The sequence below is a fragment of the Oncorhynchus mykiss genome, chromosome 1, assembly GCF_057628025.1.
Source record: "Oncorhynchus mykiss isolate SJ-2025 chromosome 1, ASM5762802v1, whole genome shotgun sequence".
In the NCBI taxonomy this organism is placed as follows: Eukaryota; Metazoa; Chordata; class Actinopteri; order Salmoniformes; family Salmonidae; genus Oncorhynchus; species Oncorhynchus mykiss.
Window position 1 is genome coordinate 29,082,268 of NC_143022.1, and position 27,792 is coordinate 29,110,059.

At 41.3% G+C, this 27,792-nt stretch overlaps 1 protein-coding gene across 4 annotated transcripts in view; it reads right to left on the reverse strand.

Moving 5' to 3' along the window:
* LOC110520292 (guanine nucleotide-binding protein G(o) subunit alpha) overlaps nt 1–25,569 on the reverse strand; it is a 150,542-nt gene extending 124,973 nt beyond the window's left edge. For 3 of the 4 annotated variants that reach the window (XR_016491961.1, XM_090220772.1, XM_036974925.2), the window contains exons 1-2: nt 25,010–25,514; nt 24,787–24,829 (exon numbers count right to left, since the gene is read on the reverse strand). Coding sequence is in view for 3 of the 4 variants with exons in the window: in XM_090220772.1 (XP_090076898.1) it covers nt 24,787–24,829; nt 25,010–25,127 (161 nt within the window). In the remaining variant the exon portion in view is untranslated. Of the gene's footprint in view, nt 1–24,786; nt 24,830–25,009 lie in introns of all 4 variants that reach the window. The other variant, XM_036974922.2, reaches the window with a different exon arrangement.
* Between the last annotated feature and the right edge of the window lie 2,223 nt (nt 25,570–27,792).

Below are 27,792 nucleotides of genomic sequence, written 5' to 3' on the forward strand. Positions count from 1 at the left end.
ATAGTAGATGAAGAATCAATATTTTTTTTAGATTGAGTATTTATTGGGTCATTATGCTAGTGTATTATGTATGTTTGTAATAGTGTGTTATATGTGAATGTCACACCCTGGTCAAAGTATTTTGTGTTTATCTTTATTTATTTGGTCAGGCCAGGGTGTGGCATGGGTTTTTGTATGTGGTGTGTATTTATGGGGATTGTAGCTAGTGGGGTGTTCTTGCTAAGTCTATGGCTGTCTGAAGTGGTTCTCAATCAGAGGCAGGTGTTTATCGTTGTCTCTGATTGGGAACCATATTTAGGCAGCCATATTCTTTGAGTTTGTCGTGGGTGATTGTCCTTAGTGTCATTGTTCTGTGTTAGGTTACACAAGTATAGGCTGTTTCGGTTTTCGTTAAGTTTATTGTTTTGATAGTGTTTGTGTTTAGTGTGTTACTTCATTAAACATGGATTGCAATAGACATGCCGCATTTTGGTCCGACTCTCCTTCACATACAGAAAACCGTTACAGAATCACCCACCACAAAGGGACCAAGCAGCGTGTCAACAGGCAAGAACAGCCCAAAGTGGAGTACAGTATGGACTATACTTCTTGGGAGGAGATAGACAGGTGGGCGGTCGACCCAGGGAGAGTGCCGGAGCCCGCCTGGGATTCGATGGAGCAGTGCGCGGAAGGATATAGGAGAATGGAGTTTGCGAAGCAAGCAAGGCGGCACGGACGGAGGCCCCATAGTCAGCCCCAAAAATTTCTTGGGGGGGGGCTCAGGGAGAGTGTGGCAGAGTCAGGAGCCAGACCTGAGCCAACTCTCCCTGTTTATCGTGAGGAGCCAAGGAGGAGACCAGAGCCGGTGTTGGAAGTGAGCGAAACAGAGACTGTGAAGGAGTTAATGGGGAAATTGGAGGAGAGAGAAATGAGGGAGTTGCTGTGTTGGTGTTTTAAACATGGAATTCGCCCGACGGAGCGTGTCGGGGATTTGATGGCACCTGGGTCAGCGCTCCATACTCGTCCTGAGGTGCGTGTTAGTCGGCTGGTGAAGATGGTGCCAGTCTCACGTACCAGGCCTCCTGTGCACCTCCCTAGCCTTGCACGTCCTGTGCCAGCACCGCTCTCAAGATCTCCAGTACGCCTTCACGGTCTAACCCATCCTGTGCCACCTCCACACCCCAGCCCTCCGGTAGCAGCTCCCCGCACCAGGCTTCCTGTGCGTGTCCTCGGCCCAGTACCACCAGTGCCAGCACCACGCATCAGGCCTACAGTGCGCCTCGCCTGTCCAGCGCTGTCGGAGCCCTCCTCTCCAGCGCTGTCGGAGTCTCCCGCCTGTTTAGCGCTGTTAGAGCCTTCCTTCTCTACAGCGCTGCTGGAGTCTCCCGCCTGTTCAGAACTGCCAGTTAGCATAGAGCTGTCAGTTAGCATAGAGCTGTCAGTTAGCATAGAGCTGCCAGTTAGCAAGGAGCTGTCAGTCTGCAAGGAGCTGCCAGTCTGCAAGGAGCTGCCAGTCTGCAAGGAGCTGCCAGTCTGCATAGAGCTGCCAGAGCTGCCTGTCTGCAGGATGCCGCCAGAGCTGCCAGTCTGCAAGGAGCCGCCAGAGCTGCCAGTCTGCAAGGAGCCGCCAGAGCTGCCAGTCTGCAAGGAGCCGCCAGAGCTGCCAGTCTGCAAGGAGCCGCCAGAGCTGCCAGTCTGCAAGGAGCCGCCAGAGCTGCCAGTTAGCGTGGAGCAGCCAGGGCCGCCAGTCAGCGTGGAGCAGCCAGGGCCGCCAGTCAGCATGGAGCAGCCAGGGCCGCCAGTCAGCATGGAGCAGCCAGTCAGCATGGAGCAGCCAGTCAGCATGGAGCAGCCAGAGCAGCCAGTCAGCATGGAGCAGCCAGAGCTGCCAGTCAGCATGGAGCAGCCAGTCAGCATGGAGCAGCCAGAGCTGCCAGTCAGCATGGAGCAGCCAGTCAGCATGGAGCAGCCAGAGCTGCCAGTCATCATGGAGCAGCCAGTCAGCATGGAGCAGCCAGAGCTGCCAGTCGACCAGACTCTCCCAGATCGGCCAGTCGACCAGACTCTTCCAGATCGGCCAGTCGACCAGACTCTTCCAGATCGGCCAGTCGACCAGACTCTTCCAGATCGGCCAGTCGACCAGACTCTTCCAGATCGGCCAGTCGACCAGACTCTTCCAGATCGGCCAGTCGACCAGACTCTTCCAGATCGGCCAGTCGACCAGACTCTTCCAGATCGGCCAGTCGACCAGACTCTTCCAGATCGGCCAGTCGACCAGACTCTTCCAGATCGGCCAGTCGACCAGACTCTTCCAGATCTGCCAGTCGACCAGACTCTTCCAGATCTGCCAGTCGACCAGACTCTTCCAGATCTGCCAGTCGACCAGACTCTTCCAGATCTGCCAGTCGACCAGGATCTGCCAGTCAGCCAGGATCTGGTAGATTCATCAACCTGCCTGAGCTTCCTCTCACTCCTGAGCTTCCTCTCACTCCTGAGCTTCCCCTCAGTCCCGAGCTGCCTCAGTCCTGAGCTGCCCCTCAGTCCCGATCTGCTCCTCAGTCCAGTGGGGTTCTGGGTGAGGACTACTAGGCCATGGTCGGCGGCGAGGGTGGACTATCCAGGGACGCGAGGAGAAGGGACTAAGACATTGATTGAGTGGGGTCCACGTCCCGCGCCGGAGCCGCCACCATGGACAGACGCCCACCCGGACCCTCCCTATTGTTTTGAGGTGCGTTCGGGAGTCTGCACCTTAGGGGGGGGGTTCTGTCACACCCTGGTCAAAGTATTTTGTGTTTATCTTTATTTATTTGGTCAGGCCAGGGTGTGGCATGGGTTTTTGTATGTGGTGTGTATTTATGGGGATTGTAGCTAGTGGGGTGTTCTAGCTAAGTCTATGGCTGTCTGAAGTGGTTCTCAATCAGAGGCAGGTGTTTATCGTTGTCTCTGATTGGGAACCATATTTAGGCAGCCATATTCTTTGAGTTTGTCGTGGGTGATTGTCCTCAGTGTCCTGATGTCATTGTTCTGTGTTAGGTTACACAAGTATAGGCTGTTTCGGTTTTCGTTAAGTTTATTGTTTTGATAGTGTTTGTGTTTAGTGTGTTACTTCATTAAACATGGATTGCAATACACGCCGCATTTTGGTCCGACTCTCCTTCACATACAGAAAACCGTTACAGTGAAAGTGTGTTTGTATTATAAATTGTATTTTAATGTTAAGGACTCTTGGAAGATTAGTCCAAATGGGGACTAAAAGAGATCCCAATCAAATCAAACCTCACCTCTTGCCTGCTCACCAAAGGTCATCGAATGGGAGAACAGAATAAGGTAGGTTTAGTCTGACTTGTTCAAACTTTAACATAATATATGTTCGTGTATCAGAAATCACCTATCCCTAACTGCCTTTGGTAATAAAACAGGGACTGTGCGTGTGTGTTGACAGATGCATGAGATGCAGAGACACCTGACACTCAACACATCCACTTAACACATCCACAATGAGCTGAATGCTAATAATACAGTACAGCACAAATGTCCAGTAATAGCAACACCCTTTTCATTCCATGTGTCCCTGATGAACTCTGCCTTAACTTTGCCTATTTCTACAGATTGACTGGAGATGCTTTTGCCAGACTGCAGCCTCAGTCATTTGATGGGGAAACCATCATTTTACCTGACCTGTTCACACTTCAACATAGTACCTGTTTGTGTGTCAGATATTGTGTGTCACAGCCTCACAGTAGCAACATAACTTGGTGAACTACAAGATAATATATTTCAGGCATTCACAGCTTATATTTGTAAATGCATTTAGTCTTATTTTACTGTTAAATGAATCTTGCATTCTTATACATAGATGCCATTTTTGTAAATTTGACATTTATCTCAAGTGGGCTTAAAGGGTACAGTAGCAGAAAAATCACTCCCTCTATACAGAATGTGAATGACAATACATATCCAATGAACATGAGCATAAATACATGGTCACATTTAAGTTGATTCAAACACAAAATGCAAACAAATGAGAGACAAGAAGATGACTATTGGGCACTTTTGGGTGGGGACATTGTCATATTGTTGTCTTTCATTCATCCAGGTGATTCTTTTTTGGGGTCCACCTTTTTAATACAGTAGAGAGGGAGATGTGAACCTGTCCTCAAATATATTTTAGGAAGACATGTTGAACTAATTAAAAAGAATAGCAGTACAACAAATGTGAATCAGCTTTCAGATAACTCACTGAAAGATGTGTGTATTGTGGTCTTTGTTGCATGTCTTTTTATCCACAGGGGGCCCGTGTGGGTGCAGGTTTGGGTTGTAAACCAAGCAATAACACACCTGATTCAACTAATCATGTCTTAATTGAAGTCTATGATTAGTTGAATCAGGTCTGTACTGGTCTGCAAAGAAAAGTCCACATTGATCTCCGTGGATACGATTGGACACCCACCTGTTATGAGTGCTACTTACATGATGAATAGTAATGATCCAAATTAGGCCAGTATATGTTAGAAATGTTTAAACTTAGATTTTTAGTGGGCTTAATAGGTATATTTACATATTCAAAGCTTCCTTAGGCATCTCACCATACATCTGCCTGTAGTTACTGAACTCAACCTACAGGAGATTTGTTTGTTGTGATTGAATGGGGGAAACAGCTGCGGGCAAAGTTTTGACAGGTGGGTGTTTCTTGGGTGTGTCCTTGCCAGCCCCAAGACACACCCAAGAAACACCCACATCAAACCACACCCCCAAGCTAACTCATGCTTGGCTTCTGTCATGGCCGCCAGCATTTCTTGAAGAGCAAGTCAAAAAACAAGGCCAAATCAAAAGGTGCAGTTCCCATTTAATTGTTGTTCAGAAATGATTTGATATTGAGATAAAACAGCTGCATTGGACCTTTCACTTCTTAAAAATATGAACTGCCCATGTTGGTGCTCATGGGTCCTTTTACATGGAAATGGCCAACATGAACACACAATCTCTTTTTCTGATATGGTGACAGTCGGCTCAGAAAGCTTGAGTTATGAAGTGTGTTCTACACCGAGATGGTGGACACTATGGTACACTGATGATGTTTTAGGATGACAGACAAGACACTAGTGGCGTGTGTGTGCATGCATATGAGAGAGAGAGAGAGAGAGAGAGAGAGAGAGAGAGAGAGAGAGAGAGAGAGAGAGAGAGAGAGAGAGAGAGAGAGAGAGAGAGAGAGAGAGAGAGAGAGAGAGAGAGAGAGAGAGAGAGAGAGAGAGAGAGAGAGAGAGAGAGAGAGAGAGAGAGAGAGAGAGAGAGAGAGAGAGAGAGAGAGAGAGAGAGAGAGAGAGAGAGAGAGAGAGAGAGAGAGAGAGAGAGAGAGAGAGAGAGAGAGAGAGAGAGACTGGACCACAAATGGAGGATACCTCAAACAACAGAGCTTGCTAATGAGCAGAACAGAGAACCATGGTGACTAATACAGATAGATAGGCTGAGGAGATGTCAAACCTCTCCTACTGTTCTTACTGTTTTCACTAACAAACGAGGGCTGGGCGATATATCATATTAATTCAAATGCATGTTTTAGCGCAATGTTCCAAATGCCTGTGTCGCAAGAATCTAGGGTTTTATTCGTTTTATTGTTTTTATGAGCGTTCTGGGTCTTTTTGGTCTTGCCTCCTTCGCTCCTTCTGTGCTGTGCACCTTCCCACTCGTACACAGACACCAGGCCCCCTCCCCTGCCACTCACAAAAACAACAAGCAGTTTAAACTCACTATTTGCATTTGAGGTTTAGTCTAACAGAATCTGTCATATGGACACCGAATCCTTACAGATATTAATTTACTGTAATAGATGAGAACATAACCTTTCTAACCATACCCGTTTTATATCTCAACTCCCAAAATGTAGAACAGAGCAGGTCCTACTAAAACAAGAGCATCAATGACCATGATTGTGGAAACTGAATGCTCAGTTTCTGTCAGACCTGCATTGCGGTACAATGTACCGCTAGCAGCATTTTTGCCACAGACTGTTCTGTGCTAGCGTTCTAGTCTGTGTTTTATAAATGTGCAATGAGCATAAAAATACGTATTTCTATAAGGAATTGCCAACTCGTTGAAATCCAGAGGCTTATTTCTCAGAATGAGAACATCTAAACTAAGTCAACAGGCTACACAGTTGGAGACGGACAAGAAGGTGTGTTCATAACAGTTCAACTGTTCTACCTTCTTAGCAAGCAAATAGATCCATTTGGCTAGACTTTAAATATAAAGATTAGCTGGCTACTCACTAGCTTGTGGGATTGTTAATTTTCTATAATGCCTGCTACAATAAGTGTGTCATTATTAGTGGATGTGCATTGTGCACGATTCTGTTTAAATTTGTAACAAAAAAGCATTTTCATTGACAGATTTGAAAGCCAGATCAGTGATTATTGCAAAAAAAAAAGCATGTTAAACTAATTTGATGAATTAATTAAATTATTAGTGGGTCTTATAGTTGTGGAAAGTTTATATTTTTCCTAGGTATAATTTTACAAGCCTTAAATTCATCTGGTTATTCCTGACTGTTTGAAATGCAGTGTACAATGGAAAGACTTGAGAATGTCTGAAGAGATACAATTGAGCACACAGGCTGTGGGGGATGTCCACCACCAAAACCACCTGAAATTGTGACTTGTTTCAGGAAACTAGGCGTATGTTGTGGGTCACTACTTCACAGGAGAGCCGTTTGAACGTAAACTTTCTTTTTTTTCAGGTTGCGTGATCCTCCTAATGTTACGTGGAAAACACAACTAATGGGACGCAGAATTAAATGTATATCACACTCGCACAAATGTGACCAGTTATTTTTTGTATTTGAATTTCATTTCATTCACTAGCAAATGCGAGTGAACTGCTGGCACTTTAGAACCCACTGAATGTCCATCTTATGTTCGCTAACGTTAGCTTGAAACAATTAGTTTACCTTTCCACAACACACGGAGTCGAAAAGGATTTGTCCATGTGTTTACGTACAGCTGACAGTCGACAAACTCACAACAAACAGGAGGGGCAGACACGGGGTAGCTACGTTGAATAATGATGTATTCATCTCCATGTCCGTGTGTTGCAGCTCGAGAATCGGGATGTTAGATTTACTCAGTGGATTTATTTTTTTATTAAAAAAATAATAATAATAAATTTTAAAAAATCAGCCCTATTCATTTCTGCGTACTTTTAACTCGGATCTCATACCTGCGTACATGGACAGAGAATTGCATAGTTGGTACGCAAAATGCGTACATGTTGGCAGGTCTGGAACTTGCTTTGTCAGGGATGAAGAAGAATTTCCATGCTTCAGTACATTAACTGTTTTCAAAAATGTAGACAGATCACCAGTAGTCAGATATAGAGCTTAGAAAGTAGCTTGATTTAGGGCAAGGGGATAACTAGTCAGTTGTCCAACTGAATGTATTCAACTGAAATGTGTCCTCTGCATTTAACCCAACCTCTGAATCAGAGAGGTGTAGGGGGCTGCCTTAATCAACATCTACAGCACCCAAGGAACAGTGGGTTAACTGCCTTGCTCAGGGGCAGAACAACATATTTTTACATTGTCAGCTGGGGGATTCAATCCAGCAACCTTTTGGTTATGGCCCAATGCTCTAACCACTAGGCTGTTAAAGCTGCAATATGTAGCTTTTTGGGTGACCTGACCAAATTGACATAGAAATGTGTGTTATAGATCTGTCAATCATATTGAAAGCAAGTCTAAGAAGCGGTAGATCTGTTCTATGTGCACTATTTATATGCTTCCTGTTCTTAAGTCTTTTACTTTTGGTTTTGTACACCAGCTTCAAACAGCTGAAAATACAATATTTTTGGTTATGGAAAATATGTTTAGATGGTACAATGATTCTCTAAATTATACTTGCTTTTTGCATAGTTCATCTTCAAGGAAAGGCACCACCAACTTATCAATTCTGAGATTTTGGGGTATTTTGGTCCTTTAATATCAGTACTTTCAAAACGTTCACATACAAATTACAAAAACTTGATGTGAATATATATTTTCCAAATTTCATGAATTTTAACCACATTAAAACTAACATAAATTGATAATTTCATAGCTCACTACATTTAATCATCTATCATTCAAAAGCCCAGCTTATAGAGAATGTTACAAACTGGACAAAATGTAGTAACTTACTTTGAAAATATTGTGTTTGGGTCTAAATAGGCATTTGGCAATTGGCCTTTTACTGAGTAGTGGCTTCCATCTGGCCACTCTACCATAAAGGCCTGATTGGTGGAGTGCTGAAGAGATGGTTGTCTTTCTGGAAGGTTCTCCCATCTTAACAGAGGAACTCTAGAGCACTGTCAGAGTGACCATCAGGTTCTTGGTCACCTCCCTGACCAAGGCCCTTCACCCCCGATTGCTGTTTGTCCGGGTGGAAGTGTATTGGTGGTTGCAAACATCTTCCATTTAAGAAAGATGGATGCCGTCAATGCTGCAGAAACGTTTTGGTACCCTTCCCCAGATCTGTGACACAATCCTGTCTCGGAGCTCTACGGACAATAGCTTGGTTTTTTCTCTGACATGCACTGTCAACTGTGGGATCTTATATAGACAAGTGTTCCTTTCCAAATAATGTCCAATCAATTGGACTCCAATTAAGTTGTAGAAACATCTCAAGGATGATCAATGTAAACAGAATGCACCTGAGCTCAATTTTGAGTCTCATAGCAAAGGGGCTGAATAGTTATGTAAATAAGATATTTATGTTTTTAATTTTTACTAAATTTGAATATTTTGGAGATTTCGTTTTTCATTTAACTTAGAGCGAGAAAAAGGCAAAAACGCAGACATCACTTCCTTATATTCAGTCAACACATATCTCAAGAATATCATGGCATATTTGAACAAGTAACTAAATAAACATCAGAATTTTGAAATAGTAGTTTTAGATATTTTATTAACGAAACATAGCATGGTGCTACCCTGGAACGGGTAGCACCATAGAAAGAAGCTGGTGGTTACAGTAGTAAACATGGGAAAGTGCCTAATTCCTTACATAAGGGAGAGCAGGCCATGTCCAGACTTTCTCTGTGAACTCAAGTACTCATTAACTCCGTCTTTAATTATTTTTCGGGTTGCATCAGTCATGGACGGAAACTCCTGAGACACTGTATTAATGATGAACATCCGGAGGTTCACTGGTAAGCCACATTTGCCTCGGGATCCATCCCAGTTTGTATTCTGTGCCCACTCGTGGTATCTCTCTTCGGTTACACATCTCCACCTGACTCTCCGCTAATGAGGAGTGACTCTCCTCCAATACCACCTGGCTCTGGACCTTCTGCTGGTCTCCCTTCAATGACTCGATCTCGGTCTTCAAAGTTTGAATCTCACCCATGAGCACCTTCATAAGATAAGCAGAATGGTACCGCCCTGAGCCCCCATCGATTACAGTGGCCTATGATAGAAACAGTAGATCAATTAAGAATTAAAAGTGACTCCAACACACAAATGCTGCCTACACATTTTAAGAATCTAGCTTAACTAACTGCTTTCTCGGCTACCATGCGTTTTTTCGGTGCGGCCCGTTGTCCAGCCCTTTGTCCACTGATCTCCACGGATCGTTGTACGCATGGTTGAAGCTCTGCAAAAACACATTCATGTTTTTAATACATAATTATCGATTTTATTATACAGTACGCCTACACATTGATAGGCTATATACCTTCTCTTTTTTTATATAAAATGCTCTGAAACCAAAATACCTTTAGTTTTGGTGATCCTCTCAGCTCCGGCTCATTTTCAAGTCATCTGGTGGTTACAGTCCTAACCCTGGAACGGGTAGCACCATAGAAAGAAGCAGGTGGTTACAGTCCTAACCCTGGAATGGGTAGCACCATAGAAAGAAGCTGGTGGTTACAGTCCTAACCCTGGAACGGGTAGCACCATAGAAAGAAGCTGGTGGTTACAGTCCTAACCCTGGAATGGGTAGCACCATAGAAAGAAGCTGGTGGTTACAGTTCTAACCCTGGAACGGGTAGCACCATAGAAAGAATCTGGTGGTTACAGTCCTAACCCTGGAACGGGTAGCACCATAGAAAGAAGCTGGTGGTTACAGTCCTAACCCTGGAACGGGTAGCACCATAGAAAGAAGCTTTTGGTTACAGTCCTAGACATGACACTGTGGCCATTGAGAAATTTGCTCAAAGGTAAACTGGTCAATGCCATCAAGATGTTTTGACTAGAGAAATTGACAATACAACAATACAACAAATACATTGATCATCTCAGTAAGGTTTTACCTGTGGTCGTGGAGCTGGGTGAAAGTGCGACTAAAATGTAGTTTATATAAACATCCGCATTTCAATGTCTTTTTCTCAATATTTTATTTTATTAACAAAAGCATAAAGATGTTGCTGAATAAATATTGTACTGCTGTTTTGAGTTAGAAATGTAACACTTTAGAGTACTTAAGCATCGAATACTTTGCAAGTTGAGAGATTTTTCCCAACAGTAGCCGGGTTATAAAAAGTATATTGTCCTGCTAATAGGAAACATTTGCATGATGGGCTACACCTGCTACAGTTGTGAAAAACAAGTGTTTGAAAACCTGTTTTCAAAATGCCTCCAGTTGTCACTACTGTAAATAAAAACACAGCATCTTGTTTACATCTTGTTTACATTCTGCATTGTGTCACACATAATTTGCCTTTTCAATACTTTTAGAGTTTGCGATTTACAAATGTGCGCTTTTAATTATTAGTTCCATTGTTTAGATCTAACATGCATTTTTCTTTAAATGATTATGTAGCATGCTCCATTTTTGACCAGTTGCAGTTGTAAGTTGTCCTAATGAAGCCTCATAGCCTGCCTAAGCCAGTTAAGTTCATTTATATAGGTCTAGGCCCTGAAGAAATAGACTCCAATTAAGCCCTCTTATTGTTTGTAAAGTCAAATTAAAATGAAGATTATTGTTGAAATTAATTTCTCAACTGGTGTAGGTTTTCTCCATCTGTTGGTGTGCAACACTTGCATAACAAGTTAGCTATATTTTCAGCACCAGCCTACCCCAGCACCAGCCGACCCCGGCCAAACCTGCTGGCCAATTGTGCGCCGCCCTATGGCACTCCCAATTACGGTCGGATGTGATACAGCCTGAATTCATACCCTAGATATATATTTTTTTTCCAGAACATTAACCGTGTGTAGGTAGATATGTGTGTAGGTAGATGTGGAAAGATAGATACAAATGTTTTGTTGCAAGTTGGGGGGGTCACACCTAGCGTGCCTATTAGACAAGTCTTTAGTAAAGGTTGAATAGTCTATTGTTCAGCTAACAGGCCATCCTGCTACGCTAATGATAATACTTTTCCTCTTTCCACATGTTAAAGATTCCAATAGATAAAGTGTTTTATCCACAATCGGCCCCAACCCCAATTAATACATTTGGGCACAGTCAATAGCGTGCTGGACTTCGGGCTAGAATGTTGAGGGTTCGAAACCTGCTCCCTGCTTGTTTCATTACATTATTATGCCGGTCTCAGACAAATAGCCTGGATTGTTACTCCTATCTCATTCCTCACTCTCTTTTCCACGCGTCATTCAGCACGCTTGTGGGCGTGCTGGCAGGATGTACTGTTTTTTATTCTGTATATGAATTACAAAATAATGTTTCTAGTCTATTGCATAGCTACAATGTGTAATCATTGATGTCCCAGGAGCAGGAGTGGTAAACACTGTTGAAGTGTATAATTGTAATACATACTGTACATACAGACACAGCATCATTCACAGAATGGAGTTTGATACACCTGGTTTTGGATATGACAGAAGAAAAACTTGCAGAATAGCGATTTCGTAAATTAACTTTATGACAAAAAAATATGCACAATCGTTTGTTTCTACATTAACTAACATATGTTGTCCTCTCAATTGTACATTTTTTGCTTGACTCGTTATGACGTTATAACTACTTACATTTGCCAACGCGTAATGTTTTGTCAGCCATCTTTGCTGAAGAAACTCACCAGAGAGGGGTGGCTCAGTGTCAAATTCGTCATTGGAACCACTCGATATGATTGGTCATATAAAAACCTTGGGACCCAAATGCGTAATGAGTGCTCTAACTCCCCCTTGTGGTGGTCTGGAGCAATGAAGCCGTGACGCTGGGTACCTCTAAGTCCTGCGGTGTAAGTTCGCAACTTTTGTAGGAGGAACCACTGTAGCTGGAAACGGCTGATTTTTTATGGAATATCTACAATTGCGAAGAAACTGAAGATCTCGTACAATGCTGTGTACTACTCCCTTCACAGAACAGCACAAACTGGCTCTAACTAGAATAGAGAGAGGAGTGGGAGGCCACATCTAATCAAGAGGACAAGTACATTAGTGTGTCTAGTTTGAGAAACAAACGCCTCATAAGTCCTCAACTGGTAGCTTCATTAAATAGTACCCGCAAAACACCAGTCTCAACGTCAACAGTGAAGAGGCGACTCCGGGATGCTGGCCTTCTAGGCAGAGTTCCTCTGTCCAGTGTCTGTGTTCTTTTGCCCATCTTAATCTTTTCTTTTTATTGGCCAGTATGAGATATGGCTTTTTCTTTGCAACCTTGCCTAGAAGGCCAGCATCCTGGAGTCACCTCTTCACTGTTGACGTAGAGACTGTTTTTTTGCGGGTACTATTTGATGAAGAACACAGACACTGGACAAAGGAACTCTGCCTAGAAGGCCAGCATCCACTTGCAAATTTAAGGGAAGTTGGTGGGTGCACAGTGCACTGTTCGGATGCTGAATTATTTTGGATGAATGTGCGAAAGTAACCTTTTTTTAAGTGATTTGCTTGACAATCAACATGTGTTCATGGCACACTAAAAGTGAATAGATTGTTACAATTAAAGCATGTAAAGACATAAGACGAGCTGGGGGGGTTGCTTGCATGCTGGCTGTGTGGGAGTGCTTGACGCATTTGCTGAGGCAACAAGTCGGGCGAGAGGCAGCGCTGCATGGTACTGGCTGTATTATGCCAGCTGCGAATTTTGTAAGTGATGGTTTTATTCTTTCAAGTAAAAACTACCAATATTCAGTGGCTAAAGCCCTACAATCGCAATTCAAATATTGCTAAATACCAGTAAATTGAAAATGTGTCCTATCTATCTTTCTGTGCAGCTGGCTAGCAGGTAGCTACTCAGTCTATTCTGTGCCTAGGCTAATTATTTTCTGCAGTTTATTCTCCCATCACTATAGCAACTCATCAACACCAAAAATAACCCTACAATGTAACCTAACCAAAGAGGTTCTTCTCCAGCGAGGAATTTTTGTATGGAGGTCAATGAGAGTATCAAATTTGGTTAACAAAAAATGTAATGGCTTATTTGGTACGTGTGGCTTATTTGATAGAATAGTTGTTTCATAATGATTAGGTTGTTACAAGTGTACTGATATAAGTAGAACACGTGACATCCCGGCAACTTTGAGAAAAAACACTTTATATTAGAGTTGTGCCTGGTCGTCACTTTACCACAGCCACAAAGTCATAAACCGTGCCTATTTCTAGAATTTCTCTTCTTAAAATGTGATTTTAAACCTAACCCTAAACTTGTATTTATTTTTGTATATGTTTTTATATGACCCTAACCTTAACCACACTGCTACCTTATACCAAACCCTAACTTTAAATTAAAACCCTTAAATAATTTTTACGACATAGCTAACGTTGTGGCTGAGGTAACTACTGCACCAGTTGTTCAAGTGCATATCTACCCTCTCATTGGTTAGGACAGACCTACCTGATCTTGCCTCCTCCCGACTGCCTCCATTTTTTTTTTAAATTTATTTTTATTGTCACAGCGGCCACTAGAGTATCTGATCAATACCATGGATAATCTGTGACCCAACCCAGGTGTAGGCCTACTTTAAAAGTAATCTATACTATTAGACTAGTAGCCTTCTGTGTTACAGTTCAGATTTAGTGAGAAAAGTTAGGCTGTGTGTGTCAGTGTTATGCTTTGTGTGTGTGTGTGTGTGTGGGGGGGGGGGTGCTGTGTGTGACTGTTGGTGGGGGTAGTGTGTGAGTGTGTGGGGATGCATAACATAGCATATTTTTTCAATTCTAATTTCATAAATTATTTAAAATTGTTATAAACTCTCAGTTTTTCACAAAGCATGAAGATATGTTAATAATATGACCACCATATCTTAAATGATTGGGTTTAAATTATTGTAATTATGCATCCTGTACTGCTTAAATTGCATATTAAGTGCACAATTTGCATAATATAGCATTTTCATTTAAGAATTTTTACTTTTATTTGAATCATCTCTGTGTTCTACATCAGCCCTGAAAATGTAATAACAATAATACCACATGTATTAAACGTGTTGAATTTAAGAATCCAGACAGGTGATTTGGTGCCATTTGGTGCCATTATTGACTAGGGCTTAACATTGAACTGTCCGTGACCTTTTTGACGTTTTCTGATCACTTACAGATTAGATATTGAAGCAATGGTAAGTCCTATCCTCATGAATTGAAAGGGTCTGTTCCTGAGAAGCTTCTCTGTAACACCAGAGCCACAGTTTAATTTTGTCCCCTAACACGTCAGTATGCAAAATCCAGACAAGAGATTGCAGCAAAAGAAACAAAGCACCAACACAGGAGATGTTTTCAATGCAATTTGTTTTGCTTCATTGGATACATAAATGATGCTGGACGATTTCCCATAGGTAGTTAACTAGCTAATGTTTGCCAGCTAGCTTAGTGTTAGACTTTCCATGCAACTAGTATGTGATGTTTTGTGATTAGCTAGCACGCTAGCTAGTTTTCTAACCAGGGCCGTTTCTAGCTCTTTGGGGGCCCTAAGAGAGATTTGGTTGCCCCCCGATTTTAGTGACCCCCTCTTGACGGTGGAGAGAAACATTTTAGTTTTCATGCAATTCTACTCATTTTGCCATGGGGCAGGGAGAAGGGAAAAAACAGTTTTACAGCTTATTTCCTACCATTCTACCCATTTTGCCATGGGGTGGAGAGAAATTTGCAGTTTTAAAGCAAATATCCTTAAATGTTACACATTTTGTAATGACATATGCCATGTTAATATGACTAATATTAGTGAGAATGATTAATGGGGCCCCCTGGAGGTCAGGGCCCCTGGGCACGTTTGGCACAGAAACGTTTGGTGATCGACTACGAATGTCTCGGAGATCGACCATTCGATTGCAATTGACCGGTTGACAACCACTGTTATAAGGTTAGATAGCTAGCTACTTTTTGTCAACAAACCTATGAGTAAGGTTAGTTCATTTTCAATATAAACACTCGCTACCTTAATGTTAGCAAGTACTATTATTGCTAGCTGTATAACACAACATCTAGTTAAGTAGCTAGGCCTAGCTATAGGCCTAAACTATAGAAATCATTATAATGATAACTAGTATAAGTAGGTTAATGTAGAGTGTCTATACTAAATTGTCATACATTCTTCTTCTCTACCGCAGATTCACATAAGGTTTTTTTGTAAACATTTTATTTAACCTTTATTTAACTTGGCAAGTCAGTTAAGAACAAATTCGTATTTACAATAACGGCCTACCCCAGACAACACTGGGCCAATTATGCGCCGCCCTATGGGACTCCCAATCACAGCCGGATGTGATTCAGCCTGGATTCAAACCAGGGACTGTAGTGACACCTCTTGCACTGAGCCCAAGTTCTCAGACTCCAGAATGGGAAAATGCTTAGAAGAAAGAAACAGATGAAGACAGAGACATTATTGATTTCCATTGTTACTTGTAATGTTAAAAAGGAGATAAAAAGAAGGGCTGTCCCCGACTAAAAATAATCTTGGTCGACCGAGAGTCGTCTGTTCTTTCGACCAATCGATTGATCAAAACTTTAAAATGTGTATTTTTCCATATATAGACACACCCTAGGTTTGAGTAAAATCAACTGCTGAGCTTGTTAAATGCTTTAAGACACGCAAATTACTAGAGAGGGAGCTAGAGATCAAAAACCAGAAGAAAGAAACCTGTTCCCACCCTCCTCCTCCTGCTGCCCGCTGCTGGCCTTCGCAGATTCTGCCTTTAAGCTCCTGAAGTTGCCGGTAATAGGCCACACCAGCGGTCGGCAACCTTTTCCATTTGGAATGCCAAGTTATCTTAACATTTCGACTGATCTGTGTGCCAGTTATGATTTTCATATGCACATTTTCATGGAACAGTTTTATTTCATTTATAATAAGGTCTTCATATCTCAAAATCAATGTAATGTGGTTAAACAAAACTCTATCTAAATGAAAATGATACAAATATAAAACTAACTTCTATTTCCATTGCCAGTATGTAAAAATAGCCTATATAAAGCAAAAAATAAAAATATTGCAGCCTGCAAATTTCCTGATAAAAATAAATATCTTACAAATCACATTGGCTACGCATGGCCTGTCTGCAAGGAACTTGAAACATTGTATCAACTATTAACTTCGTCAGCCCCAAAGCTCATGCTAGCAAACCTTCAACATTGTATAAAATATTCTTGGCCTTCAGAGTTTCCTGCCCCAGTGAGCTCCAGACAGGCAGACACAGCTGTAGGCTATTTGCGCAAGGGATAAGAAGTAATCAGGAAGGCCAATTTTATGACGTTTCCACCCGACCAGAGTATAACATTTTTACCCCTTTCATGCTGAGTGGTTATTGAAAGGGAGAGAGCTGTAAAGATTTTTCAAATTGGCTACTTGAGGAACTATTTTCATTCTTAATGGATGTAAAAGCAGACTTTGTTTACTTACAGTTTGAGGCGAAGAAAAAAGCCTAAGCCAAGTTTTATGTGTAATCAAGTGCGTGTCCTTACTCAAGATTGACAGAAGCCCAAATTGACAACTTGTAAATGGAATTAAATAAACCCCCCCCCCAATTCTCCACTGCCTCTGCAATGAATGAGTCCACTCAGACAGGCGTGAATCAGACAGATTTCTCGTGTGCCATCATTTTTTTATATACAGTGGGGAGAACAAGTATTTGATACACTGCCGATTTTGCAGGTTTTCCTACTTACAAAGCATGTAGAGGTCTGTAATTTTTTATCATAGGTACACTTCAACTGTGAGAGACGGAATCTAAAACAATAATCCAGAAAATCACATTGTATGATTTTTAAGTAATTAATTTGCATTTTATTGCATGACATAAGTATTTGATCACCTACCAACCAGTAAGAATTCCGACTCTCACAGACCTATTAGTTTTTCTTTGAGAAGCCCTCCTGTTCTCCACTCATTACCTGTATTAACTACACCTGTTTGAACTCGTTACCTGTATAAAAGACACCTGTCCACACACTCAATCAAACAGACTCCAACCTCTCCACAATGGCCAAGTCCAGAGAGCTGTGTAAGGACATCAGGGATAAAATTGTAGCCCTGCACAAGGCTGGGATGGGCTACAGGACAATAGGCAAGAAGCTTGGTGAGAAGGCAACAACTGTTGGCGCAATTATTAGAAACTGGAAGAAGTTCAAGATGACGGTCAATCACCCTCGGTCTGGTGCTCCATGCAAGATCTCACCTCGTGGGGCATCAATGATCATGAGGAAGGTGAGGATTCAGCCCAGAACTACACGGCAGGACCTGGTCAATGACCTGAAGAGAGCTGGGACCACAGTCTCAAAGAAAACCATTAGTAACACATCCAGCGCATGTCCAGGCCCGTCTGAAGTTTGCCAATGACCATCTGGATAATCCAGAGGAGGAATGGGAGAAGGTCATGTGGTCTGATGAGACAAAAATATAGCTTTTTGGTCTAAATTCCACTCGCCGTGTTTGGAGGAAGAAGAAGGATGAGTACAACCCCAAGAACACCATCCCAACCGTGAAGCACGGAGGTGGAAACATCATTCTTTGGGGATACTTTTCTGCAAAGGGGACAGGACGACTGCACCGTATTGAGGGGAGGATGGATGGGGCAACCTCCTTCCCTCAGTAAGAGCATTGAAGATGGGTCGTGGCTGGGTCTTCCAGCATGACAACGACCCGAAACACACAGCCAGGGCAACTAAGGAGTGGCTCCGTAAGAAGCATCTCAAGGTCCTGGAGTGGCCTAGCCAGTCTCCAGACCTGAACCCAATAGAACATCTTTGGAGGGAGCTGAAAGTCTGTATTGCCCAGCGACAGCCCCGAAACCTGAAGGATCTGGGGAAGGTCTGTATGGAGGAGTGGGCCAAAATCCCTGCTGCAGTGTGTGCAGACCTGGTCAAGAACTACAGGAAACGTATGATCTCTGTAATTGCAAACAAAGGTTTCTGTACCAAATATTAAGTTCTGCTTTTCTGATGTATCAAATACTTATGTCATGCAATAACATGCAAATTAATTTCTTAAAAATCATACAATGTTATTTTCTGGATTTTTGTTTTAGATTCCGTCTCTCACAGTTGAAGTGTACCTATGATAAAAATTACAGACATGCTTTGTAAGTAGGAAAACCTGCAAAATCGTCAGTGTATCAAATACTTGTTCTCCCCACTGTAGCCTATATTTGCCACTGCTCGACTAAAACAATCTCGGTCGACTAACAGCTTATTGACCCAACAATCGACCAGTCGACTAAATGGGGTCAGCCCTAATATTTTTTAGGTATTAGGTATTTTCACTTGGTAATGAGTAGTAATTATATGGTAATTATAAAAGTAACTAACTATAAACTTAGTTTAAATAGCTAAATCCTGTGTAACAACTAGCGATAGCATTGTACTTATGCAGATATGTAGTCTGTGGTCCATTAGTGAGTTTACCTTACCACTTGGGCGGCGCTTTCAGAACCTGATGATTGGATTGTCAGGATGGGTAACATACTATGTAGGTACACAATAATTACAAGTAAGTGTTCCTCAAGATACACTTCAATTTAACTAGCTAAATCCTGTATAACATATTGTAATTACATAGTACTTATGCAGAAATCAAATGTAATCTGTGGTGTACTACTGTATTATTTTCTCACTTGTGTGGTGCTTCTAGAAGCCTCAAAATTAGGTCCAGGTTGTCAGGATGGGTAATCCACTAATAGGTAAGAATAATAGATACACATAAATTACTAGTTGTTTTGAATAAAGTATAATGCCATTCACTTGGTATAAGTTTATAGTGAATGCCATTCCCAAATCTTCAAAACATTTATTATAGAGGCATACTAAGTATGGTAAGTACAGTCTATAAATTACAGTATATTCATCCATCCTCAACAGTAAATTAATTACCTTTTTGGAGGATCAAAACATTCTGGTGGATGAACAAATTGTGTTTTGTAAATCCAGAACATGTATCGATCATATCTTCTCGGTCTGCACAATAGTCAGAAATAGACTACAGGAAAATAAGCCTACTTTTGCATGTTTCATTGATTTCCAGAAAGCTTTTGATTTCGTAAATAGGGATCTTTTAGCCTATAGTTTGATAAAAACAGGGGTTGTCCATCATCAATGTTCAGCTATGCCACTGATCCACAGAGTGAAGGAGACACCGGGTAAAGTGGGAATGAAGAAACAAATAAAAGAGTGTCTGATGGACATTTTATCACGCAATCCAGTCCCTCTACCAAGCACCAACTGCCTGTGTGTGAGTTAATGAATTTCGTACAGATTGGTTTCCCACACCCTCGGGTGTAAAACAAGAAAGAAAATGTTATCGGTGCAATAAGATGGAGACTCATGATCAATCAGAAAATAACACAGACAATGCATTTTCGAAAATCCGGTACTAAGAAAAGTGTTTTTCAGTTTTGTTTTGGTGAAGAAATGATTGAGTTCACTAGCAATTATAAATATTTGGGTCTTTATTTTGATGAACATATGACCTTTATATACGTCACATCTGCCCTGGCCGACTCAGCAAGTAGAGCTCTTTTTTTTAACCTTTACTTAACTAGGCAAGTCAGTTAAGAACAAATTCTTATTTACAATGACGGCCTACCCCAGCCAAACCCGGACGACGCTGGGTCAATTGTGCACCGCCCTATGGGACTCCCAACTCGAATCAGGGACTACAGTGACGCCTCTTGCACTGAGATGCAGTGCCTTAGTTGGATATGCCAATTGCCAGAATAGCCAGCAAAGTTTTTCAATGGCAATTTCAATAAAACACACACACAATACACACACACACAATAACATACGCACTATACATATTGGCCAGTCTGAGATAACTCTGCCTAGAAGGCCAGCATCCCGGAGTTTCCTCTTCACTGTTGACTTTGAGACTGGTGTTTTGCGGGTACTATTTAATTAACCTGCCAGTTGAGGACTTGTGAGAGGTCTGTTTCTCAAACTAGACAGTCTAATGTACTTGTCCTCTTGCTCAGTTGTGCACCGGGGCCTCCCACTCCTCTTTCTATTCTGGTTAGCGCCAGCTTGCGCTGTTCTGTGAAGGGAGTAGTACACAGTGTTGTACCAGATCTCTAGTTTCTTGGCAATTTCTCGCAAGGGATAGCCTTCATTTCTCAGAACAAGAATAGACTGACGAGTTTGGAAGAAAGTTATTTGTTTCTGGCCATTTTGGGCCTGTAATCGAACTCACAAATGCTGATGCTCCAGATACTCAACTATTCTAAAGAAGGCCAGTTTATGGCTTCTTTATCAGCCCAAAGGTTTTCAGCTGTGCTAACATGATTGCAAAAGGGTTTTCTAATGATCAATTAGCCTTTAAAAATGATAAACTTGGATTAGTTAACACAACGTGCCATTGGAACACAGGAGTGATGGTTGCTGATAATGGGCCTCTGTACGCCTATGTAGATATTCCATTAAAAAAATCGGCCGTTTCCAGCTATAATAGTAATTACAACATTACATTACAACATTAACAATGTCTACACTGTATTTCTGATCAATGTTATGTTATTTTAATGGACAAAACAAAAAAAATCTTTAAAAAACAAGGACATTTCTAAGTGACCCCAAACTTTTGAATGGTAGTGTATGTAAATAAGGTATTCCTGTTTTTTTGTTTTATACATTTGAAAACAATTCTAAAACCTGTTTTTGCTTTGTCATTATGGGGTATTGTGTGTAGATTGCTGAGGATTTGTATTTATTTAATACATTTTAGAATAAGGCTGTAACATAACAAAATGTTGACATTTTCAAGGGGTCTGAATACTTTCCGAAGGCACTGTACCTGCAGTACCTGTACCTGCATATGCAATGGTTAGGAGATGAAGCAGATGACATTTTTCATTTCACCTGTCAACTAACTTTACATTATGAAGCTGAAGTAGTTCCCCAGAACAGTTGAGCAAGTCACGTGTTTGTTTGTAAATGGCACAGTGGGAGAAAGCGGGAGCAGGTGAGTCCAGTTGTGTATTGACAGGGTTGGGTTTTTTGTTGTTGAATAGAGTGATCAGGGACGTGCAACTATAGTTTTTCTTCACAGAATATACATTAGTGCAACACATTAGGCAGAAAACAGCTTCCTTTTCATCATATGACAACAGAAGTGCAAGACTATTTGGATGGCAGACACATAAGTAAGGTATTTTGTTATGCATGGCTATCATATTTTGAATGTTTAGGCCTCTCATATAAAGAATGTAGCCAGCTACAATTACCAATGTATAGCTTAAAGTTAATCTAGCATTTTACTGGAGAAAAATAGGCTGGGTACACCGAGAAAAGTACCAGAGTAAAGTAGCTACATATCAGTCAGAGCGCTGTCTGCTGAGAGAATGCAGTTTGTGAATTCTCATTAGAATTTAAAAATGAAACACAAAATTAGTCTGATGCTGAGCAGAAATTCCAATAAGCATTTTAGATCTACGTTTACAAAATGCAGCAAGATATTTTCTTATGCATTTGATCTTTTTTTTAAGTGGCTGAATTAATAAGGTGACGGGGCATCATATTGTGTTAGCTTTCTGCCGTGTTTGAGAAGTGCTATCTTGATTTCCTTGCGTTTTTTCTTTACTCCATTCTCGGCCCATCTACTCCTCCCCCTCTTCTCCGAGCTTAGCAGGCAGGCCCATTGCCCTAGCGACGCCACACAGAAACAACGGTAGACATGCTGCTGGAGAGCCAGTACTGTTCTTCCTTCAGACAAGCATGCGTCAAAACTTTGTTCATTTGCACAATGTCTCTCGTTCACATACGCTTGTAAATGTCTGAACTCACCAAAAATTACATTTGGTATCACCTTCCTATACTTGGTATCACCCATCTATACTTGTATAACTTCATGAGCTGGATTGCCTGTCTTTGCAATTTGTTTATTTTCGTTTGCGCTCATTAGCATATTTAGCTAGCAGCCTCTATGGAAATTCGCTATTACCTGTGCTAATTTTCAGAGCATTTTTGATAATAGATGCCCAATGGGCTTTTTTGCTGTTCTTTTGGCACCCCCTTGTGTACCAAGTCGGTAATACCTTAAATCTCGGGATTAGAGAAGGATGGTATAACGATATGAAAATCTGGATACCGCCCAACCCTATCACCTAGTAATTACTTATGCAGATAGTACATGTACTCCGTGGTGTACTAGTGGATTTATCCTCCCACTTCAATGGCAAGGAGGTTCAGGTTGTCATAATGGGCAACATACACATTATTTATAAGTATTTTTTTATATATATAATCTTGGATGACACCCGCATGGTAGACCCCAGTCAGTGAGGTAGACCTAAATCTGATCTGTTTTTCAAACTCAACCGAGTTAACCAAGATGGTACACTTTTGGGGGGCAACGGCTAGCAACAACACTGAGTGGAGATTTTGTAGAGTGCGCATTCATGGGTTGGTAATTAGAGCCTATCCAACCTTTCTAATCTTGGACAGCCAGCGCATCTGTCCACAAGAGATTACAACCTTGCAACAGTTGTTACTGAATCGGATGTTGCTGATAGGAAACAAAACACTAAAATGGTGAATGTAGTGGAACTTGCCTATTTGTAACAAGCATTTTAATATGGAATTACAGACTGCAATTACCACTAGTTATGAGTTATTACAACTAACTATAACAATGTAATGAGGACCCCTTAAAATGACAGTCATCATAACATTAATCTGAATTCTTAATTAGTCGACTATCTGAAATGGCATGATTGATTGATTAATTGATTGATTAAAGGCAAGAAAGGGTGTTGGCTATAAGGCAGGCAATTAAATTGCAGTGTGAAGTTCCCACCCAATTATTCGCTCAGATAGCTTACATAAATGTGTTTGAGAAAAAAATGATTTAATCTTTAACATTCATCAATTACAGTAGGCTCCAAAAGTATTGGGACAGTGACACCTTTTTTGTTGTTTTGGCTGTGTACTCCAGCACTTTGAATTGATACAATGACTATGGGGTTAAACTGCACTCTGTCAGCTTTAATTTGAGGGTATTGTCATCCATATTGGGTGAACCGTTTAGAAATTATAGCACTTTTTGTACATAGTCTCCCCATATTAGGGGACCAAAAGTATTGGGTCAAATGTACTTATATGTGTATTAAAGTAGTCAAAAGTTTAGTATTTGGTCCCATATTCCTAGCAATCAATGATTAAATCAAGCTTGTGACTCTACAAAATTGCTGGATGCATTTGCTGTTTGTTTTGGTTGTGTTTCAGATTATTTTGTTTACAATAGAAACTAATGGTCAATAATGTCATTTTGGAGTCACTTTTATTGTAAAGAAGAATCGAATATGTTTCTCAAGACATGCTAACCTCTCCCTATTACAATAACAGGCGAGGTTAGCATTTTTTTTTTTTTTTGCGTCTGTAACTTTCTCACTCATCATTATTCATAATTAATTCAGGATTATCCATAATCATGGTAGCATCCACATTAATGTAGAGGTGTTTATACACATATTATATTCTTATTTACAATAAAAGTGACTCCAAAATTGCACAATACATTATTTACCATTGACTTTTATTGGACAGAAAATAATCTGAAACTAGCTTGAGTGCCTGTTTATCGTTGCCTGCTAGGAATAGTTTAATACACATATAAGTGAATTTGACCCAATACTATGTACAAAAAGTGCTGACATTTCTAAACGGTTCACGATGTGGTAAACAAAAATCTAAAATGAAATCTAACAGTCTGCATTTAAACCTCATAGTCATTGTATCATTTTAAATCCAAAGTGCTGGAGTACAGAGCCAAAACAACAACATGTGTCACTGTCCCAAAACCTTTGGAGCTCACTGTAGCCTGTACCACTTGGGTTGACTTCACAAAATCAACTCATTTTCCATTGACAGCAGTCAAACGTTAAAACCAGCAGATATCTCCCACAAAAGCTAACCAGTCTTAATATACCCCGGTTACATGTATAGCCTATAACATTCATATTTCTCTAAATTATGAAGCAGTTTGCTTGCCCGATCAAACATTGAAGGGACAGGAGACATATCTGGGAGATACAACATGCCGAATTGAGAGAGGTGTATTCTCGGGAACTGGCCATTGCACGGTTTATTAATTTAATAATACAGACTGACACAAGCTGTCAGTGAAAGCTAACGTGCATTAGCTGTATAGGCAAAACAGGTTTCGATTTCAGCACCATTATTGGTGCTCAAAGATATTTCCCTTAACCCGCAACGCTGTCGGTTTAAGCTCTTCTCACCAGAAAAGGTCAAACATATTTGGAAATGTCGAGGACCAAATAAACCTTTCTCAAGCTACTACTGTGTGTGTGTGTGTGTGTGTGTGTGTGTGTGTGTGTGTGTGTGTGTGTGTGTGTGTGTGTGTGTGTGTGTGTGTGTGTGTGTGTGTGTGTGTGTGTTTCATGAGCCTTTCATGAGTATACATCACACACATTCAATGCAAACAATTATTAGACCGTGGCACTTACTTCATCTGTTTCACGATGGTACTTTTTCCTGACTCCCCAGCCCCTGAAGGGATGAAAAGAGATAAGGGGGTATTAAGAAACGTTACATCAATGCTGTGGTTTTAATTTATATTCATAGTCTAACCAGAAAGCAGGTGTGTGATTTGGACACTTCAGACTATGGACAAGCAACCAGGAAGCCGATCGACAGGGTCCGGACACCCCTCCTTCCGAAAAATCTTACCGAGCAGGAGTAGTTTTACGTCTTTCGCGGCTGTGACTCCATCTTCTTTGAGGTTTTTCTCGATAGCCTTGCTCCTGTCCAAAGCCGCTCTCTCCTCGGCGCTCAGTGTACATCCCATGGCTACACAACCTCTGATCTTCTTGATATCCAAAGTAACGGTTGGCGAGGACCGAAATATACGAGCAATTCTTTCCCCCCTATTCCTTCCTTATCCGTCTCTAGGCTGACTCGCTCTCGTTCTCCCCTCTCGCTCGCGCTCTGCCGATGACTGGTTAAAGCATGAATAAATTCGCCACGACAACGTTTGACACTTGTTTGAAAAAAGGACTTGTCTTCGTATCTTGCTCTCACGCTCTCTTTGTCAGTGTCGTTGTGCTTGGTCCTCGGGCGGGGAAACTCTACTGGGCGGCGGCAACAGCTACGAGCGCTCGCATCGTTTAGCTTGCCACTCACAATGAACGGAGCAAGGAGTGCGTTTAGATCCGCACTACACTTGCTGACGTCAGGACCAAAGCGAGCATGCTCGAGCAACCATCCTGGTGGCAGAGTACCGTTATACCTGTTTGGCAGTCTCAAGTCAAAATAATTGTATTTATTCTACAGGGGTTTCGTTTTCGGATGGGCCGCAAGCCAGGTTGTCTGTTAGACGTTGGGTTAGATGTGATCTTATTAAATCATAACTGGCTTGCAATTAACTTATTATGCAAATATCACACAGTTTATCTAATTATTGGTCAATCACCATCATAAGTCCATCATCATCATCATAAAAACATAATTAGGCCTATCCTCTTTGATATACATTTTTTAACTGATTCTTTTCAGGAAAAATAGCTAACTTCCTGCATTTCAACACATGTTGTGATTGGGCACGAAGCGAAATGTGCTGTTTTATAATGCTATTTTTGTCATGCGTCTGAGAGAAGATTTTGCCATTTTAAAACTAATTTGCTGCAATTCTACACATTTTGCCATGTGGATGAGAGAATAGTTTGCTGTTTTAATGCTGATTTCATGCTACTCAACACATTTTGCTTTGAGGCTGAGAGAAAATGTTCCAGTTTTAAATCTCACTTTTAAAAGTGCTTATTCTGTTAACTCATAAATAAATAATGTTGTTGACTCATCCTATACTCCCGGGTGGCATAGCAGTCTAAGGCATTGCATCTCAGTGCAAGAGGTGTCACTACAGTCCCTGGTTTGAATCCACGCTGTATCACACCCGGCTGTGATTGGGAGTCCCATAGGGCATATTGGCTCAGCGTTGGCCGGGGGAGGCAGTCATTGTAAATAATAATTTGTTATTTTGTTCTTAACTGACTTGCCTAGTTAAACAAAGGAAAATAATATATACTTGTATTTGTGACCAAAGCATGAAGTGGAGAAAAAAATAACCTTAAAAAATGCTTGCTATTTCCTCATAGAGGATGATGTCATCCTCCTGTGGATGATGAGCTGGCTAATGAGCGGTCTACTCGCATTAATATTTTCAATGACCGGTATACACCCACACCATTCTATTGTTGGGGTACGCCCACACCATTCGCCCGGCTCAAACCACCACTCTTCCAGTCAGATGCAGAGAAAATCGTCCACGGTTTCATCTTCTCCCGGATCAATTATGGTAACACTCTGTTCGGGGCCTTCCAGCCAAGTCACTTCAGAGGCTACAACTTCTCCAGAATAGTGCTGCCAGAGTCCTGACCAGGACCAATAAGTCAGCCCACATCTCCCCATCCTTGCTGAACTCTCCTCCTAGTAATTAAAGCCTTGAATGGAATGAGTCAGCGACCTCATATCTTGCTTCAAGTCCGCAAGACACGTTTGTGTACTATGGGGAACCAAACATACTGCTCCATTGCCCCTCAACTATGGAATGTTCTCCCTGACCATCTGAGAGCTGCTGCATCAATCGGGAAACATTTACAACGGTCCCAAAACACATTTTTACAGACTGTCTTTCTTATAGTCCTAATCTGGAAACTCCTTTTAGCACCTAGCCTACTATTGCTATTTCCTGCCTTGATAGTAAATGTATGATGGTTTTATTGTATTTTGTATTTTATAATGTTTTTCTATGTAGCGCTTTGAGATAACACAGTGATGAAAGGCACAATACGAATTAAATGTATCATTATTTATTATTATTCCAACACAGAAATTGTCACGATCGTCGTATGGAGTAGACCAAAGCGCAGTGTGGTTAGAATACATTCTTCTTTATTACTGAAGAACACAAAGAACACTTAAACAAAAAAACGACTAAGACAAACGTGACCGCTATATAAACAATGTGCTAACGTGCAACATAACATAGACAATAACCCACGAAATACCCAAAGAAGATGGCTGCCTAAATATGGTTCCCAATCAGAGACAACGATAAACACCTGCCTCTAGTTGAGAACCAATCTAGGCAACCATAGACCAACATAAACAACTAGATGAAAACAACCCCATAAATCTACAAAAAACCCTAGACAGTACAAACACACATGTCTCACCCTGACCTAACCAAAATAATAAAGAAAACAAAGAATACTAAGGTCAGGGCGTGACAGAAATGCTGCTTTTTATATATTTAATCAACTTTTTTTTTAAGGAAAACACTGGACAGTTACTTTAAAGGTCGGCAAAAAAGCAAAAATAACATATTTAACTGTATAACTGATGTTCCATTATACCGGGTCATTTAATGCTTAAAAAATGGATGAATAAAAGATTTGGCTGCAGAAGTGCCATTTGCTACCGATCTCTACAGCTTCCGTCCCAAACAAAAACCC